This window comes from Phyllostomus discolor, chromosome 8 (assembly GCF_004126475.2).
Source record: "Phyllostomus discolor isolate MPI-MPIP mPhyDis1 chromosome 8, mPhyDis1.pri.v3, whole genome shotgun sequence".
In the NCBI taxonomy this organism is placed as follows: Eukaryota; Metazoa; Chordata; class Mammalia; order Chiroptera; family Phyllostomidae; genus Phyllostomus; species Phyllostomus discolor.
Window position 1 is genome coordinate 81778771 of NC_040910.2, and position 20844 is coordinate 81799614.

General features: G+C 42.6%; 1 protein-coding gene and 1 long non-coding RNA gene across 4 annotated transcripts in view; both read right to left on the reverse strand.

The window, feature by feature from the left end:
* Window positions 1-20844, reverse strand: part of MYO1D (myosin ID) — a 321752-nt gene that overhangs the window by 94463 nt on the left and 206445 nt on the right. For 2 of the 3 annotated variants that reach the window (XM_028519915.2, XM_036033405.1), the window contains one exon: window positions 7499-7653. In XM_028519915.2, coding sequence (XP_028375716.1) covers window positions 7499-7653 — 155 coding nt within the window. Of the gene's footprint in view, window positions 1-6896; window positions 6900-7498; window positions 7654-20844 lie in introns of all 3 variants that reach the window. The other variant, XM_036033404.1, reaches the window with a different exon arrangement.
* On the reverse strand, window positions 9333-10057 carry LOC118502146. Its single transcript, XR_004904832.1, has 2 exons — window positions 9852-10057; window positions 9333-9628 (listed from the first exon to the last, which is right to left on the reverse strand). It is a non-coding gene; the product is annotated as an uncharacterized LOC118502146 (long non-coding RNA).

The window sequence follows — 20844 nt, forward strand, 5'->3', positions numbered from 1 at the left end:
CAGGCAGATTTTCTTCTAGTATGTTTTAAGCTACCATGTCTCACTGAACATAAGATGACTTTTGTGTAAAATGTACCCTTATTTTGTATATTGCTAAGAAAAATAAGATGTTGCCCATTATTACTGTAAAAATCCATCAATAGGTCACATCCCAATTTCAGAGATGTTAACATTTTTTAAACTGTATGCTTTAAACAAATGAAACACAGTCTTACTTTTACTCAGTTTGTTCCTTTTTCAATTACATTACTGAATGTAAACTTTTTGTTCTCTGTCCTCTGCATCTGCCAACTTCTTCGTCACTGTCCCCTTCCTCTGCAGGCCGAGAGACATTCTTAAAGTCTTCTTTCACATCAGTTCTGCTTTCTACAGTACCAACTGTTATTTCCACATTTTAAGGTTGACTTACATGCTTTAACATCTTTTCTTACGTCACACAATAACTGATCCTTTTTATTTCTCAGCCAGCCCCTCTTTATCTCAGTCTGCCACATGGTCTTTGACCTGTGTATATAGAATCTATGCTTTCCTGAGTTTTATTCAGAGTTCACCTTTTAAAATCTTATAAGGTGAATTTTCTGTTATAATCCTTTTCAGAAACTGGCATTTCTTTTTAAGTCCATGGTCTGCACCTTCCTCACTGCTACTTTCTTGTTTTATACTCCTCATAAGTGAGGAGACACCTCCTCAGTCCTGGTGTCCTTGCACAGAAGGGGCACATGGGTTCCTTCGGGTTACTTCTACAGCCCACCTGTCTCTGGTTAGAATCGTGTCCCACCTTTTAGCTGGGAGAGCTGGCTCACGTGCACAGCCTCTCGCTGTGGTTTTGAAGTCTTCTCCTTACCATGAAGCTGCTGATCTGACAGAAGTCCCTACATCTTGCTCCTTATTAGGTTAATGACACGGAGAATCTGGAATTATTTCTAGTTCTTTAGTTGTTAAAAAAAGTAAATGAAAATCTGCAGCCCCCAGCATAAAACATACTCATGGCTCTTCAAAGCTCATAGCTCTTTTAAGTGGCTGATTTAGTATCTTAAAAATAACTCTTCACTTCTGTCCCCAGATATATCACATTGCTTAGAGCTGTAACCCTGGAATCAACACAAGAACAGGTATCATAAAGGGTAGGAAACTATAAAAGAGTTCTTCTTTTCTTTCATGCAGAAGGAGGGCCAAGTTACTATCTTTTGGTGGGCAAGATGCACATTATCAGTAGGGAAGGGCTGGAAGCATTCTGTGGCTGGTGGGCCCCATCAGCTGGCTTCTACCATGTGTGGCTCAATGGTTATCTGCTGGAAGCCCTCCGACTTCCAGGTATTGGTCTGAACGCTACAGAAACTACACTGAACAATAGAAATAAAGCCCCAGCTAACACGGTCTTATATTCCAGCTGGAATATATATGACATAGAAACACGCAAGCAAAGGCACAGTGGCAGATGGAGATGACAGCCATGTGGAAAATCGAGCAGAGCAGGAGGGCAGGGAGTCCCCTCCAGGGCATTGAGGGAAGGCCGGGTGAGGCGACATGTGAGCAGAGCCCAAGGCCGTCCCTCGCGGTGGACCTCTGGTTAGGTAACATCTCTGGTTCCCAGCAGTATGGCGAGTTGGGATTTCTCTCTGTGTTTCATGTACATCTCTGCTGGAAGGCAGAGAAGGGTGAATGCTGTCACCGTAAATCAGATGCCTTCGATAATTACAATTTTTAAAAATCCTCACTCAAGGATATTTTCACTGATTTTAGAGAGAGAGGAAGGGAGAGAGAGGACAGAGAAAGAGAGAAACATCGATGTGAGAAACACTGATCAGTTGTTTCCTGAACGCACCCTAACTAGAGACTGAACCTGCAACCCGGGCACGTGCCCTGACTGGGAATGGAACTGGCAACCTTTTCGTGCTGGGATGATGCTCCAACCAAATGCACCACCTGGCCAGGGCCATAATTATAATTTTAAATGGCCCAAATACCCCATTAAGGAGATGGGCCATAATTTGATTAACCAAACCTTTAGTTATAATTGGCTATCTACATTATTTTCAGCTATCTTTGCTTTACTTACATATTTTTAGTTGGAATTGAAACTACTGTGATTAGTAGCCAGGCACTCAAGGAAAGCAGTTTGGAAACACGGATCACGGGCCATGAAAACAGGTGTTCAGGGTCAGGGACAGAGGAGCAGGAGAGCCACACTGCAGCAGCAGGAAGGTGATGAGCAGCGGTGGTGCTGGGCAGTGGGGGCCAGGAGCAGGGCCTTTGGGAGGTGCCTCCCTCCCTCCTCTGCTTCCTCCACCTCCGGTGAGGAGGCCTCCTCTCCCCTGACCTGTGTTCTCCCGGCTACAACCAAGGCCTGCTTATTGATCTGCGTCTACCTGTGGTTTGAAGTGTGATTTAGCAAGTACACAAGCAAACTAGAGCAGAGAAACAGGTCAAGTGTTCAGTTAAACCCCGTAATGGCACTCCTTTAATAAAGCAGATATTCAGGATACTGCTTATGAAAAACAAGAAGCAGATGGCACGGACTTCTGGCTTTCCCCCACAGAAATAGAACAGGAAAAATAAGTTCCCATGCCTGAGGTTGGGGTTATACCGAGGTTTCCAGCATCCAGACAGGCAAGTGCCTGGACAGCTGCTCAGGGCAGATGGGTCCTTTGACAGCTGAATATCACAGAGTTTCTGGTGACTCTGTAGTTAGGGCAGCCAATGTCAGACCATCTGTTTGCTAGTGGGCAGAAAAGTTCACTACCAGCAGGTAGTCACTGCTGAGAATGAGATACATAAGTCAAGTCAGCCACTTTCAGAACCTCTGTAACACAAACTGGCCTGGCGATCTATGGGCACAGCCCTGGTTGGTGTGGCTCAGTGGACTGAGTGCTGGCCTGTGGATTGAAAGCTCAATTCCCAGTCAGGATACATGCCTGGGTTGCAGGCCTGTCCCCAGTTGGGGGCACATGAGAAGCAACCAATCAATGTTTCCCTAGCACATCTGTGTTTCTTTCCCTCTATTTCTCCCTCCCTCCCCCTCTCTCTGAAAAAGAAAACAAAAGCTTTAATAATAAAAAAAGCCACTGGCACAGCCACCCCAGGAAAGGAACCCACTTTAGGTTCTCATGCTGTATACAGTGGGACCATACAGAACAATGATATTCTAAGAGGTTTTATCTGGCTTTCTTTCAAGACATTCAAATGCCATGAGATAGATCCTTCACTTAGAAAGCTCTTTTGTTCTTTTCTACTTTTCTAAATGGGAAAGGAAAATAACCATGCATTTAAAGCCATCTATAATATGCCTAAAAAGAGCTGCCATTAGTTTATTATTGAAATGAAAAAAAAAAAAACTTCAGATAAGTAACATACACTTTTTGCAAAACATTTACGGTGAAAGATAAAGAAATCTCCCTCCTACCTCTTTCTCCCAGTACCCCATCTCCCCCTCCCTCTCCAGAGACACTGTTACCCAGTGCCTGTATATCTTTCCGGAAATAGCCTGTGATATACACAATCATATGTGTGCATATTTATATAAATTTCTGTATATTTGTATATGTAAATATACATACCCTTGTGGTTACATTTAAAGTGAACAAGGGCATATTGAAAACCCTGAGAAGAACTGAAGTACAGAGACCTGTTTAACTTCATTAACGTACCACGTGTCTGATTCGGGGGCCGCCCTTCCTCCTTCGGTGGGAGTCCTGCTCTGCGGGGCGCAGCCAGGACGCATGCCGACGGCCGCGTCCTGTGTGCCTGGACGGTGTCTATTCAGGTGGGTCTGTGCTTGAGCTGTTTTTTTTTTAGTGTAAAGTTTATTCCTTTTTTTTATTCACCTGCCTCTCCTTATTTTCTTTGCTCCTTATTTTCATATTGCCTGTGTACAGTTCTCTTGCTGTTTTCTTTCTGGTTTATTATTTGCTTTGAGCAGGGGCAGCGGTTGGTTGAATGAAGTTTAGCCAGTGAGGAAGTGAGGTTATTCATCATCTAGGGCTGTCCTACAGTTTCAACTCAGGTTGTGACTTCACCTCATTCTCTCCTTGAACTGCCTGAGGCCACTTCTTCTCTCACCCTCCATACGTGAGGCAGGACTTGGAAGAGTTTCCTTAGGCCACAGGTGCTCTGGGTGGCGGCCTCATAACCACTTCTGCTCAACTGATTGTAATCAGCAGCTGCAGGTGTGTCTCCTGTTTATCCCTGTTCCTATTTTACTGAAGGTTTATTCATTTTGTTTCCAAGCTTAGTGAATACTTAATGAGGAAAAGCATTACATTTTATCAAATAGTATTTTTGTCTTCTTTTAAGGACTATTTATATAGTGTGGCCACTATGGAAAGCAGTACGGAGGTTCCTCAAAAAATTGAAAATAGAACTGCCTTATGACCCACCGATTCCACTACTGAGAATTTATCCAAAGAAACTCGAAACACTAATTCAAAAGAATATAAGCACCCCTATGTTCATTGCAGCATTATTTACAATAGCCTAGATTTAGAAGCAGCCCGTGTCCATCATTTGATGAAAGGATAAAACAACTATGGGACATTTACACAGTGGAATCCTACTTGGCTGTAAAAAGGAAGAAAAGTTCACCCACTGTGACAGCATGGGAGGACCTGGAGAACACATGCTAAGTGAAATAAGCCAGTCAGAGTGAGACAAATACCACATGACTTCAGTCATATGTGGAATCGAATGAACAAACTGAATGAACAAGCAAAACAGAGACAGACTCATAGAGAATAGGCTGGTAGCTCCGGACAGGTGGAGGGACTGAGCAAAAAAGGAAAAAATAAGAGAAAGTACTCATGAACATGGATGATACTGTGGTGACTTACGGGGGCTGGGGATGGGTAAAGGTGGAAGAGGGTAAAGGCAGATAAACGGTGATAAAAAAAACACTATTATATGTGAATAGATCAACAGACCTTTCTAATGGATAGTCATCCTTGTATTCTTATGGTATAGCCTCATTGGCCATGAAGCATTATTCTTTAAAAAAAAACAAAAAAAACTCTTGGATCCAATTTTGGAGCATTTTATTTAGGATTTAAAAAAATCTCTGCACTAACATGAGACTGGACTATAATTTTCTTTTCCTGTATTATTCGTACCTGTTTTGGATATAGTGTTGTGCTGGCCTAGTATAATAGATACTCTTTTTCATAATTTTTATGTCTCCCTCTTCTCTCTGAAACTTGGCAGGAATTTCACTCACATATTTTAAGTCCTAATCCTTTTTCTTTATAGTTTTTCAGACAATGACTCCTGTTCACATCTAGTCTATCAACAGTGTGCTTTGTTATCTTGAGCCCTTTCCTCTCAACTCCTAACCACAGAACTTCCCAGAATGTACTTGAAGAAAATTATTTGGAAGATAAAGAACTGATCTGGCCTTAAATCCCTCTCACCTTTGGATTTCCATAATGAACCCACGGATAAATATGATTATGTGCAACCTCATTATGCTTGTAAAACACAATCTGTTTCTCAAAGTCACGCCAATGATATGAAACTTGACAATAAAGGAAAATAGCTAGTAAAAAAAAATCAAATTAACCTTTCCTTAAGAAGTCAATAGCAAGCTGATGACTACAGTTCTAAGTCAAAAACCCAAGCCTGAATTGTCTGGGGGCAGGAAGGAGGGGTTTTCTCTCTTATTGGTACTTGACCTCTTAATTCATAGGACAGGGGTATCACAAATAAACTAGTTAAAAAATCTAAAAACTTAATAGCCTTCTTCTCTTTCTTCCATTTATAAATTTTAAAGACATTTAAAAATCTTACATATACAGGTGTGAGTATGCAAAACAGAGTTTATTCTTGTACTATTATTTATTTGTTACTGTACTATTTTTTGTTTTATTATTTCCCATGTGAACAACTGTAAACCTACTTCGGCCCTGCCCTGCACTGAGGGTTTGAGGGACTGCAACTGGACACGTCCCTGGAAATGCATATGCTGGGGAAATGGACCAGCGGTGGATTCCGGGATCAGATTCACATCCCCCCCACCACGTGCAGAGGCATTTCACGGGGGTCAGACTTTGTTAAACAAGATCCAGATTGATAAAAAAACATATTTCAACTTCCCAGGCAAAACTATTTATTAGTACAGGCATCCAAATTAAAACCCGTTTGATTGTCCATATTTTGCCATAACTAAATATTAGGAGGAAAACACTGTAAGGCTGCTAACTTGGATGATATATTTAATTGTGGAGATGCCTTTGCCCTGCACCTCCCTTCCAGTCTCAACTCTTCAGTATTTCTCTTAGCTTTGTAATTATTTGGCAGATGAAAGGAATTTTTTCAGAGGCCCATATGTTTATTATTTTTTGGTAATTCCATACTTAGATCCTTACTTTTTCCACCAGATGATCATTAAATGTTATGTTATTTATAGCACTTAAAAGCATTTAGCTATATAGGATATTTAAAGTCTATTTTGATCTGGAATACGAGGTTTAATAACATAAAATAAACAGTCTGTGCAGCACACTTCTAAAGTTATACTCCACACATTTATCAGCAAAGATGAACACAGTAGAACTAGACACGTGGACATCTGATTGTGAACATGCCTTTGCTTAGATAAGGAAGTCATGTCTAAACCTAAAGAATAAGCAATACTCATGAGGAATACTCGGTTACTTCTGGCAACTTAGTAAACCTCTTTTAGAAGAAAAGGAACTGGACATTGGGCTCACTTCTCAGTCACTGAGTTTGAGGAGCAGTCTCCTGGCAGCAGGGTGGGGGAGGCAGAGACGGCATGCCACAATGGGAAGAAGTTAGAGAAACACTCTACCCTGAACACTCCATGACCTACTGTGGGAAGGAAAAGCCCACCTCAAAACGACTCCAACAAATAACCAGACAGCAGTACTCCCCTGCTTAAAATTACCCACTCACTGGTCCCCATCACCCTCAGGACCTGCTCTCTGTTATACTTCTCACACCATTGTTCACAACTTGCGCACACACATGCATAAACACCCCAGGTATCATCACTATTTCCCATGAAGTTGTCAGAACTCGCCGTGTTCCAACATAACGCCATGTTTCTGTAGAGGTTACCTACTGCCTCACTCAAGAACCCCTTTAGCTGTCATGGACCCCATGTCACTCTAAACCTGGCCCCTAGCTGGTTCTCAGTCACAGCAGACATGCTCACTGCTGTGTCTGCTGTGGGTAAATGAGATGCTGTGACAAAAAGAAATTTTTCTATCTTTTTGGTTTAATTACATTTGGATGGGCAGGGAAGAAACCGCCATTAGCGAAATCTCTCACTGTTGGTTCAGCAGGAGGCTGGAAAAGTAGAGGATCCTTCCTAATCTTGAAACTAAGCCTGGAGGCTAATTTTGCCTTCTGTGAAACAGATGATTTAAGTTGTCCTTATGAAGGAAAATAACTCAATACACTAAAATTGGCACAAAACAAGTTCAGTGAGAATTATGACGAAAGACTTCATATGTTTAAAGCTTGTCTTAGTTACAAACTCAAATATTACCTCTTGAAATGATTCACCAGGACTCCAACAAGCTCTCCAATCCGGTTCTCGTGGGTGGGCTGCTTGCTGAAGAGGCAGACCACGAGGTCTTTGTTGTCTTTGGTGTGGAACACGACCAGCTGGTCCTTCCCGTTGGAGACGCTCAGACCGGTCAACTGTGCAGGACACAGCATGGAGAACTATCAGGCTGGTTCTCAGAGGAACACATTTAAAAAGACTTCTTATAATTTAATAACACATTTTTTCTCAGTATTCCTGATGATTTCATTTTTTTATTAAGTTTCATGGAACAAGTAGATGGAAGTTAAAGAATAAAAGTTAATGAAATTGAAAACAGAAAAAAAAACAACAGAAAAAAATCAATGAAACACAGAGCTGAGTCTTTCAAAAGGTGGATAAAATTGTTAAATCTCTAGCCTAAAAGAATGAAAGAGAGGAGATATAATAACCAATATGAGGAAAGGAAGAGGGTATATCACAGACCACATCAACAATGAAAGAGTAAGGGAATGTTTTCAACCAGTCTATGTACCTAATTCAACAACTTAGACAAAACCAAATAATTCCTTGAAAACCACAAACTACCAAGACTCACCCAAAAAGAAATAGAGAAGCTGACTACTGCTATGTATATTAAGAAAATTAAATTTGCAGTTAAAGATCTTTGGAAAAAGAAAACTCCAGGCTCATACACTGTTGGTGGAAATGTAAAAATGGTACAATCACTGGGAAACCAACCTGGCAGTTCGTCAAAAAGTTAAACACAGAATTACCATGTGACCCAGCAATATCACTCCTAGGCATTTATCCTAAGGAAATAAAATGTTCACACAAAGATTTATACCTGTATATTAACAGCAGCTCTATTCATAATTGCCAAAAACTAGAAGCAACTGAAATACCCATCAATAGGTGAATGGATAAACATCTCTGTTTGATGTTTATTGATACATCTATACACCAGAATGCTGTTCAGCAATAAAAAAAGAATGAGCTAATGATACAAATTATTGGTATCAATAACATTATCAATAACATGGATATATTTCAAAGGCATTACACTAAGTGAAGCAGTCAGCCTCAAAAGGTTATCTACTGTGTGACTCCACTTAAGTGATACTCTCTAGAAGACAAAACTCTAAGGATGGAAAGCAGATCAGTGGATGTCAGGGTTTGGGATCAGGGAGAGTCAGATACAAGGGTGTTTGGGCGGGTGATGGATGACTCTGTCTCCCGACTGTGGTGGTTGTTACACCAATCTATGCGTGTGTTAAGACCCACAGACCTGTGTGCCATTACCACTACCAAAAGCCAATTTCATTTATTACATGAAAACATAAAAAAAACATAACTCCTTGATTGTTTTGATTCCTAGATATTCTATTTTGGTCAGCAAAGCAAAAACCCAAGTGCTTTCTCCTTCTGTGGTCTGTTCTTCAATTGCAGAAAATACCAAAGTGCCACCTCCTGGCCGGCACAGGTGCTGTCAGTGTAGTCTGGCAATCAGCATTGCCAGGGTATCCACTGGGGGCAACGAGGAGGGCCAGGCAGCCTGGGATGGGGGTGATCAAAACCCCGTGGAAGAGAAGAGTACGAAACAACTGTAGCAGTTCATACATTTGGAAGGCCACTGAGTTCCATGCCCGCACCCTACAGGTAAGGAGAATGAGGCTCAGTGAGGCTACCGGATTTGCAGACCTTGGCCCTGGGCCTCAGGCCTGCAGGATAACCAGACCTGTGTTCTCTACCACAGCCTGCTTTTTCAGATACCGTGTACAAATGAACATAGGCTGTATAACTAAGTGTTTCTAAACATCAAGTGAATACATTAAAAAAAACACAAAATTCACAATTTATGTTGAAATAAACTATACGAAATTGACTTTCTTTACCAAAAATAACAGCAATGGTTTCTGCATTATCCCTAGATAACCACAAAACACGTTTTTGTAGGTTTTCCAGGTTTTGCTTATATATTGGGACGAGGCAGGAGATACAGTCACGGAAAAAGGACGGAAGAAAACCGATAAATCAGCTGTCAGTCTCCATGGCCACTGATCCTGTCTTGATCATGAAACAGAAGTGTTGGACACACACCTACTAAAAAGCTTATGAAGATACAGGCTCACCCTGGCCCAGTGGCTCAGGCGTTTGGAGCATAATCCTATACACCAGAAAGGTTGTGGGTTCGATCCCTGATCAGAGCACATAACTAAATTGTGGGTTCAATTGCCAGTCAGGGAGCATATGAGAGGCAACTGATCAATGCTTCTGTCAGTCTGTCTGTCTCTCTCTCCAAAATCAATAAAAACATATCCTTTGACGAGGACTAAAACAAAGACATAGGCTCAACAAAGGAATGTAAACAGCAACAACCAGATGAAGAACAACAATGGCAGGTTCTTCCATTAAATCTTTAACTGTGACTTGTTCATGGAATAAAGACAAAATCTACACTGAAATCCTTGTTTGGCAAACTCACAGGTTTGTTTTACTGTCTCTTAATTCCCTAAAATGCCCATTACAGATTTAGTTTTTGAGGGGGGGGGTGTGTGTGTGTGTGTGAGAGAGAGAGAGAGAGAGAGAGAGAGAGAGAGAGAGAGAGAGAGAGAGAGAGGGAGGGAGGGGGAGATCAGTCCACTGCTTCCTGTATTTACTTTGACTGGGGACTGAACCTGCAACCTAGGTATGTCCCCTGATCAGGAACCAAACCTGTGACCTTTTGCCTTTTGGTGTACAAGATGATACTGCACTCATTGAGTCATACTGGCCTGGGCTCCATTACAGATTTTTAAAAATGATTTTATTTATTTATTTTTAGAAAGAGGGGAAGGGAGGGAGAGAGAGAGGGAGAGAGGGAAAGAAACATGGATGTGAGAGAAAAACACGGATGGCTGCCTCTTGCACGCGCCCCAAATGGGGACCAAACCTGCAGCCCAGGCATGTGCTCTCCTGACTGGGAATCCAACCAGCGACCTTTCGGTGTGCAGGCGGTGCCCATCCGAGTCACACTGGTCAGGGCCATTACAGGTTTTTAATAGCATACTTAAAGCTCCTGCTATTCAAAGATTAGTCATGAGCTGCATGGTACAATTTTATAAAATGTATTCCTTCCTCCCACACATCCTCAAAATATATTTCTTCAAAGAACTGACAACTCAATACCTGACAACTGGACCCACAGTGAAAATGAGTGTTAGGTCTAAAATGACTTAGCTAAAACAACCCCTAAGTGCCATTAGCACAGATCATGTAGGTGTGTAACACGGTACCTGCAAATGTTATCTTCTGGAATATCAGTTCTCCGAAGCATCAGAGCTCAAACAGGCAGATTAGCAATGGCTAATGTACTCAAGATATTTAGTGATTACACGGCTTACATATACCTTATAGCTTCTTCACAAAATGTTTTCAGATTTCTTATAGATTTTTTCAATATCAGATATAAGAAAATACCTGTTTTAAAGGTCTCTCAGGTATTTTCAATGGCTTCTGAATGATCTGTAGGAAGCTCTAACTTCATTGTATAGGGTTTGATATATGTCTGCCATTAATCCAAATCACGTTTTATGTCAAAACTGATGCTAAGCAAAGCTGAGGTACTTGACCTTTAGGCGGTCGAAGTGGTCCTCAGGTATGCTTTGAGATGCTTTTGCCCATTTTCATAATTTTCATTCTTAATCTTCATCAGAGGAAGAACACATAGCACCTTCAGCAATGCATAAACATTAGGAAAAAATGGTGGGTGAAGCTTGACGATCTTTCCCTCTGTGTTTCCACTCGATTCAAAAACTATGCAGCGGGGCGGAGAGTGTGTCAGGGTCCTGTGCGTGGCAGCACGGTGCCCCTCCAGTGTACTGAACTGAGCTGTCCTGTGATAGAGGTGTCAGAGACGAGCATGTAAGAGCTCTGAGGTGCTGTTCTGAGAATGCAGTTTTCGGTTCCTGAACAATGTGTTGCATGGTTAGAACGCTGAGAGCTTCTTTATAGTGACTCTCGGAGATCAGCTGAGGGTCTGGCCTCCCTTGCTGAGCTCTGTGGAATTTCCCAGGGAGCTTCATCTAAATATCATGCTTGGTGGCCAAATTGCTGGCTTCCTCAAACCAAAATTCATGATAAACTTCAATACTGTCCATCACTTCACTTGGTGAATGCAGCACTGCAGTCAAGCTACTGGCTACAACGAGGACTTCAGGGGTTTGCACCTGGCGATTTTCCCCAAAGGCCCTTGTAAAAGCTACATTTTTAAGAACGACAATGGTCACGATGCCATCAAAATCTGTTATTGCACTACAGAGTACAAATGTTCTGCCTGCTATACAGTTACTCCATCTAATATTTGTGTTGCCATTTATATCATCTAAACATAAAACAAGTGCTTGTAGGAGGTCTACTAAAATTTCAAATGCATCGTGCCTGCCTGTCCACCGAGAATGGCACATTTCCTTGAGTTCTCTACCCCTTTCTTCATTGTTCTGAAAGAGGACAGAAATGACATTGTCAAGCTCTGAAAGCAGTTGTGGTGATTGGTGGAAAAAAGAACAAACTTCCTTAATTGTTCCTAATGCAACAGACACTCCCATAGCAAGCACTGATCCTGCCAACGACATAGGTAAGGCACAGGAAGGGCAGAGTATGTAGATGGCTTGGGGACATTTCTCTAAAAGTCTGTAAGCCACTGCTTTCATTTTGGGAGAAAATCCACTGGACACAAGGTAAGCCTGGCCACAACAATACTACATGTTTAATCCCCAAGCCTCAGTTATCATAGTGTGAAATTTCACATCCAAAATTGCAGCATCAAATTCAAAAGACAGGAAGCCCACAGAGGCCTCTCTTAGGTATGAGATTCCTCAACAAACCTCACCAACACGGGCAGGGGCTCCCACTGCCCTGAGGGCGTCTGCCCGAATGCAGTTCTCCCAGATCTCTAGCATCTGATTCTGCTGTGCTTTTGAACTGAACAATGTGTTGACTGCTGTGGTCTCATAGCGCTCTCTCAGAACCTCTTTACCAGGATTTATCCAGCTCTCCAGCAGCCCTTGAGAGTTATCAGGATCACAGAGACCTTCTGGGGTCTCATCGGCATCCACGTCCATCCAGAGGTATGTTTTGTTTCCCCATACAAATCAAAGTTTCAAATACAGATTTTGAGTATTCTTTGTTTTCCTTCTCTCCAAGGGTTCAAGGTAAAACGTCTTCTTCCTGTTCTTTACACCCTCCTTCTGCACTGGGATGCTGAGCATTGCTGCTGTTTCCTTCTCTATGTTTTTATTCCCATGCAGAAGTTTTTTGTCCATTTTTTTCTGCTTCAGCGTCCTTATTTCACCTTCACACAATTCTTTCATTTTTTATTTGTTTTCTGTGTCTATTATGTGGATTGTTCTAATGCCTAGTAAGATGATCAAATGTTGTTGGTATCACTGTATCTCGAAGAACTGTCCTATAAGGACTAGTTCTACAGATTATAGAGGTCCCAAAGTGTCTGGCACATAATCGATAACGTTTATTTAGTTGATCAGGTGTTTTCTCTTCTAAGTGTGCTCTCCTAGAATTTTCCACCCACTTCTGGCACCTGGCTGGACCTGTGGGAGCCTGAGGAAGACCACGTCCCACTGCGTGCTGGGGGCAGCGCGGAAGTTGGGCCTCGGCTGTCCAGCACCCCCCTCCCAAAGGGCCAGTGCACTGGGAGCAGAGGCCAAAGAAATCTGCACAGGAGGCTGAGTTTTAGATGGATTCTAAAGCATGTTGGGGTCAGCTCTTAATGGAGAGAAGAGAAAATATTCAAGGAATTAGAAGTCAGTTCACAAACCTATGGAGATCGTGGGCTTTCTGAGGCCACTGGTAAGAGAAAACACATCCATCTTTCTGCCACTTAAGATGTATCCCATCCAGCTGATTTTTAGATGATTAAATTAAAAGTATCGCTTTCATTTAAAAAAAAAACATTTTATGTCTGCGGTGCTTCACTCTCATTTGATTATTCCATACACAAAATCCAAAATTGAATTTATGTAGCACTTCACAGGACAGCTTGATTAAAGTTTGATAAAACGAGGGTTCTAACAGCGGTAGCCCTGCTGGCACATCCCGGGAGCGTGAGCTGCAGGGAGTCGGAGGAGGAGACTCAGCTGCGAGCAACCGAAACCCTCCAGACGACCTGGCCCAGGTGCATTGTGGGCCTGAGGACAGGAGCCTCAGACTCTCTTCTCAGAGTGTGGGCTTCTCCCCCCCGCCTTCCCTGTTCCAGCCTGTCTGGGTGGCGTCATACTGTTGTTTGTAGGAATTCTTCATGCGTGTGCTCAGGCCTATGGGTGTGCCAGAGTCCCAGGGGAAACAGTGCCTAATACATAGCTTCTGCTATACAGGTAGGAAAAGACTGCCCCTGCCATCGCCAAGACAGGACAGAGAGCAGCTAGAATGTTCCTTTGGCTCTGGGAGACTGGGTGGTAGGAGGGGGAAAGCCGTGGAGTGAGGGATGGCATGGGCGTTAACCCCAGGCCAGCCAGGCGATCCTGAATGAGTCATTTAATTTCCCGGGGCATCTCTCTCCTTTTCTGCAAAATAAAGGTCACCACAGATGCCTGATCTGCTTTAAAAAACTGGTAAGGATCAAATAGTAGCAACTCAAGGCATAAAAAGATGCCTCTGCCTTTAAGGGTTTTTACACTCCAGAGAAGATATGAGCACAGTCTCTGAAAACTTGCAGCTGTGCCAGGCAGAGGGAAGGGACCGTGTGGAAATATGTCAGTGAGGGAACTGTCACCTCCTCAGTTACCTGTGGGCAGCCACGGCATACCAGGAAGTTCCCCTGAACAGAACTGAAACTCCCTGTCAAGGCTTTTCCCTAACAGCTGCCTTCATATTTCTTACACTCTGTGGGATCCCTATGCTTATACAAATCTAAGTCTACTTCTTCTTTGGTCTTGAAGATTTGAACAGTGTAAATACAGTCTCTGATTATAAGCCATCTCAATTCTCACAGCCTCCTCATTAGGAGGACCAACCAGAGGACACAACCAGACTAATTAACGACCTGGCAGTTGGGAAGGAAGAGGCGGGTCTGCGGACTCCGAGCGGGTGGCCTCCTCTGCACCCGTGCAAGTGTGAGGAACCAGAGGCCAGAAGAGAAAGCCTCAACTTTGTATTCTCGTTTATGAAAGAAGTGCGAAACAGACCAGAGCTAGAAAATGAAGTAATTCTGAAAAATAAACATGGCAAATTGAAAACACAACGGAATTAGTAAGTAGGAGAACAGATACTGCAGAAAATCAAAGAAGAGTTGAATAAGATTTCTCCCATCCAAGTACTAACCAGGCCCGACCCTGCTTAGCTCCCAAGATCAGACGAGATGGGGCGCGTTCAGGGTGGTGTGGCCGTGGACTGAATAAAATTTCTCAGTGTCAAAGATTTCAGGCTTTAGAGAGAAAGAAGTCACAGGTACCAGTCCAACTTATTAAACAATCACAGGGAAATGTATCCCAGAGAAAGTACTGAGTTTCTAGAATAAAGGGAAAGAAATCTCCCAGTGTCGAGGCATAACAAATGAGTTATCTACACAGGAGAGCAGAGACTGCCTCCGCCCTACGGGAGTATTCCAGCACTGAAAACAAGTACTGTGTGACTGAGCACAGAGACGTTGGCCTGGATCTTTCAACATGGTTTTTAAACAATAAAGATCAAGTATGTTGTTAATAGATGCCTTTTATTTCTTACTACTTTTACGAATAGTGGGTAAAAGGGATTCACTGGAAATTAAAAGACATAACACTACTCCCACCAAAACACTCAATATAACCTAACCTGTCAGTCACACAGGAGCTTAAAAATTTAGGTGTGATTCATATACAATAAAATTCACAGACTTTAAGTGCATAGGTGGATGAGTTCTGACACTCAAATCAAGATACAGAACATTTCCAGCACACCAGAGAGTTCGCTCTGATTGTTCTTTTCAAAGTCTTATTTCTGTATTTGTAAGCCAAATTGGCTTAGTTAGCTCCCGAGAACTAAGATGATTAGTGCAGTCACTCAGAGCTAGAAGCCCAGGTGTCCACTGCAGCAAGAACAAACTCACAAAATACCGTATTTTCTCTTTATCCTTTTTCTGGTTTCATGGGTTGTGCCATTAGAAAAATTTTACAAAAAAATAAGAGTTCATCTTTAGAGGTGAGAAACCAGCCAAATGCTATAATGGTAATCTTAAAGGAACTGTTTAGATTCTTTTTTTAAAAAAAATTTTTTTTTAAAGATTTTATTTATTTATTTTTAGAGAGGGAAAGGAGGGAGATAGAGAGAGAGAGAGAAACATCAATGTGCGGTTGCTGGGGGTCATAGCCTGCAACCCAGGCATGTACCCTGACTGGGAATCGAACCTGCGACACTTTGGTTCGCAGCCCGCGCTCAATCCACTGAGCTATGCCAGCCAGGGCTTAGATTCTTATAATAATAAAACAGAGGTTTATTCAAAACTCCTTGAAATAAGTGGTTTGGAATTTAAACTTTTTGATTGCCTATATATTCTTATAGTAAGAGTCCTCGTGATAGAATTTAACTTCATTTGATTTCTCTTAATGGACAGATAATCCTTGGGATCCAAGTTCTAGATGTCACTAACGAGAAACAATTGTGTTGAGGTTATGAAACAAGAGTCGCTGGGTTAGAGTCAGTCTTTGTAGGACAAGAACCAATACCAAGTGAATGTCTACGGCTGTGAAACCGTCAGGAAAGGTCAGGGGATAGGGCTATCACTCTCCCGAAGTCCACTGTGACTACATGTCATTTTGCTTGCTGTCACTTTTGCTTCAGATTCCTCTTTATTTCCCCGTCTGCATCTTCATGTGTCTGCCTCTGTGTGCGTGCACATGCTTTGTCAGTGAAAATTGTGGGGCTTTCAAATGCTAGCTATAAATTCCAGAACCCCAAACAATCATTTCAAGAAGCTGAAGACTTCTGCAGAACGTGTGCATCACAAGACACTGACAGTTTATGACAAAAGCCTCTGATAATAGGCCAAGAACCCTTGAGCTCTCATTACTTTAAAAGGAGTTAACCTTTTTTAAAAGTATATTTTATTGATTATGCTATTACAGTTTTCCCAATTTCTCCCCCTTTATCCCCCCTGTACCCTGCAGCTACCCCACCCTCCAGCATTCCCCCCATTTAGTTCATGTCCATGGTTGTGCATATAAGTTCTCTGAGTTCTCTGTTTCCTATACCATTTTTGACCTCTCCCCATCTATTTTATGCCTACCAGTTATGCTGCTTCTTTCCTGTACCTTCCCCCCCATTCCTCCCTTCCCCCTCCCTACTGAAAACCCTCCATGTGATCTCCATTTCTCTGATTTTGTTCCTGTTCTGGTTGTTTGCTTAGTTTTTGTTTTCATTGTTTGTCTTTTCCATTAGGTTCATTTGTTGATAGTTGTGAGTTTATTGTCATTTTACTGTTCATATTTTTGATCTTCTTTTTCTTAGGTAAGTCCCTTCAACGTTTCATATAATAAGGGCTTGGTGATGATGAACTCCTTTAACTTGACCTTATCTGGGAAGCACTTGATCTGCCCTCCCATTCTAAATGATAACTTTGCTGGATAGAGTAATCTTGGATGTAGGTCCTGGCCTTTCATGACTTCAAACACTTCTTTCCAGCCCCTTCTTTTCTGTAATATTTCTTTTGAGAAATCAGCTGATAGTCTTATGGGCACTCCTTCATAGGTAACTGTCCCCTTTTCTTTTGCTGCTTTCAGGATTCTGTCTTTATCTTTAATCTTGAATAAGTTAATGATGATGTGCCTTGGTGTGTTCCTCTTCGGGTCCAACTTCTTTGGGACTCTCTGGGCTTCCTGGAAGTCTATTTCTTTTGTCAGATTGAGGAAGTTTTCCTTCATTATTTGTTCAAATAAGTTTTCAATTTCTTGCTGTTGTTCTTCTCCTTCTGGCACCCCTATAATTCCGGTATTGGAACATTGTTGTCCCCGAGATTCCTCAGCCTCTCTCCATTTTTTTTGGATTCTTGTTTCTTCGCTCCTTTCTGATTAGATGTTTGTTTCTTCTTTTTGTTCTAAGTTGTTGATTTGAGTTCTGGTTTCCTTACCGTCACTGTTGGTTCCCTGAATATTTTGCTTTATTTCATTTTGGGTATCTTTCATTTTTTTTTGTTTTTCATTTTTCAATCAAGCTCAATCAGTTCTGTCAGCGTTTTGATGGTCAGGGCTTTAAATTCTCCATCAGATAGGTTGGCTATCTTCTCATAGCTTAGCTCTCTTTCTGAAGCTTTGCTCTGTTCTTTCATTTGGGCCATATTTCTTTGTCTCGGCAGACTGGTCTGGTTGTTCTGTTTCCTGTTTCTTTACTTTCTTGGTTGTCGGAGTTCCATGCAGTTTGATTTTCTGGCACCTCTGGTTGTTTATTGATTTTAGATTGGTTGTTACCCTCCTTTTGGTTGTGCGAAGAGGTGAAGGGTTTCTACCTATGCCTCCATCTTGGCCAGGACTGCTAAAAAGAATTAATCTTTTAATTGATGACCAACTCCTTTAAATCATCCAGGACTAACTAGAGAGGAGAATGTGCTTCATGTCTAGTTTTCAATCTGAGCCCTATTTTTCCCAGACTTAGTCCCTGTAAGCAGTTACTCTATAGCAGGGGTGTCAAACTCATTTTCACCGGGGGCCACATCAGCCTTGAGGTTGCCTTCAAAGGGCCGAATGTAATTTCAACTCCTTAACAGTTAAGGAGTTATTTATACAGTCCTAATTTATACAGCCCTAATATTATTTTGGCCCTTTGAAGGCAACCACAAGGCTGATGTGGCCCCCCATGAAAATGATTTTGACACCCCTGCTCTGTAGTCTTCTCCTTCCTCTTTTTCCTTTTTATATTTATTGATTTGGGAAAGGGAGAGAGAGGGAGAAATACTGATTTGTTGTTCCATCTTTTTATGCATTCATTGATTGCTTCTTGTATGTGCCCTGACTGGGGATCAAACCCACAACCTTGGTGTATTGGGATGACACTCCAGTCAACTGAGCTACCGGGCCAGGGCTACTCTATAGTCTTCTTAAGTGGGAGGAACTCTTTTCTTCTTTGGATAGTGGTCTCTACACACATCTTCAAGGGACTTCATTAACTTGGGAAGAGGCGACTGTCCTGAGGTTGCCCTGCTGTGAGGAACCTGAGCTTCTCAGAGAGGTGAGGTGTTGACACTGTGGTGAGCAGTCCAATTTGGGTCCCCTCAGCCCCACTGCCAGACAAGTCAGTGCTGAGGGTTCCTGTGATTCCAACCTCCTGCTGTCAAGTAACCCTCAGCCTTTGAGTTTTCCCAATGAAGCCCTAGATGTCGTGATGCAAAGGCAAACCAGCCCCATTGTGCCCTTTTCAAATTCCCTGACCCATAGAATCCACGACCGTAATAAAATGTGGGTGGTTTGTTACATAGTCCTGGAACTGGAATACAAGTTTGGAAGGAGGACTGAGGTGCTACTGTGACACAACCCTAAAACAGCTGGCACTGGCTTTGGGGAATGGGTGGAAGCTGGAAGAGCCTTCAGGAGATGGCTGGTAGGATCACGCCAGGCTTCAGGGAGGTGGTCAGTGAGGACCTGAAGGTATGGAGGCAAGGACAGTAGTATCTCAAGTGTGAGGAGAGGGGACCCTTGTTATCAAGGGGCAGAAAATTTGACAACACTGCTGCTTATGGGAAGGTAGAGGATAGAAAATGTGCCTAACAAATAATCTAGAAAAGGAGTTCTACACAGAATCATGAAAATGCCATCTGGCTGCTTCTTGCTGTCTTGTGAAAAAACATGAGGAAAGAGGCAATCTCAATAAAGAACTGTTCAGCCCTGGCTGGTGTGGCTCAGTTGGTTGGAGCATTGTCCCACACACAGAAAGAGTGCGGGTTTGATGCCCGGTCAGGGCACATACCTAGGTTGCAGGTTCAGTCCCTGGTTGGGTGCATATGGTAGGCAGGGGATCAATCTCCCCCTCTCTCTGGAATCAATGAATATGTCCTCAGGTAAGGATTAAAATAAATAAAGAACTGTCCAGCTTTCATGCCAAATTTAGAGAAAGTATAAAGGAGCCTGTTCTTGCTGAGTTTGAAAATGAAAGTCTTTCTTATTTGCAGCTTTTCCAGATGGCAAATGGTTCTGAATGAAATGGTTTTAGGGCAATGAGCAAATCCGGAGTGGGATGGTAAAATCCTTTGTCCAAACCTCAGAAAGATCTAAGGTGGTGCCTCATAGAAACTTGCAGAGGCGAAAGCCTCTCTAAAGATCTTCAGGGCATTTTCTACAAATTTTCTCTATTAAATGACAGGGCTCTTAGGAATCTAAAGGACCTTATCCCACAGCAGCTCAAAAGAAGCCCAGAGTTCAAAAGAGTATCTTTGCAGAGATTTGTGCGTGTGTGTTTTGTCTAATAAAGCGGATTATAAATTGATGCACAGTTAAGTCCACCGAGGTTTCAAAGGAACTGCATCAGGTTGGGCTGAACGGGACAGAGACATTACAACATGTGACAAGGCTTTTGGACCACCAACTTTTGGAGGCAGGAAGGAGATTAAGAAGGCTGCTTAGCTGCAAACACAGATGGCCAGTAGCTTAGGTGCCTCCCATTCCCCATCTCTTGGAATGAAGTGTCTGCTGGGGTATTTTATCCCTGTATCACCATTGTGTGCTGGGTATGTGGGGCAGATAACTTGTCTCTTTAAAGATCCGATGTTCATGGGTCTCTAGGTTGAAGGAACTCTTGTTGAGAATCTGCATGTGAGCTGACTTAGATGATGAGATCCTCGACCACAACCCTGAACCTGATGCCATAAGGGGATGAGACTTTGGGGCATCTCGGAAGGACAAGGGGAAGTGCATTTTGAAGTCAGAGTAATATAAATAATTTTTAACCAAGGAACAGACTGTGGAAGACTTAAAACCTGTTCACAAATCCCTTGACATGCCTCCCCTTGAGAAATGGGGGGAGTGGTTTATGTACCCTGCCCTTGAGTCTGGACTGGCTACAGACTTGCTTTTACCTATTTTCTTTTTTAACCTTCACCTGAGGACATACCTTTTATTGATTTGAGAGAGAGAGGAAGAGAAAGATAAGGCAGTGGGGGGCGGGGCAGAGAGATAGAGGAGAGAGAAACATCGATTGTGCGCACCCAGACCAGGGATTGAACCCACAGTGTTTTGGTGTACGGGACGATGTTCCAACCGAGCCATCTGGCCAGGGCCAGACTTGTTTTTTTTACCACTAAATTGAGACAGAGGTGATGCTGCATGACTTCTGAGGTTAGGTATGAAAAGGGAGGCAGCTTCCGCCCTGCTCATGGGGACATTCATGCTCTGAGC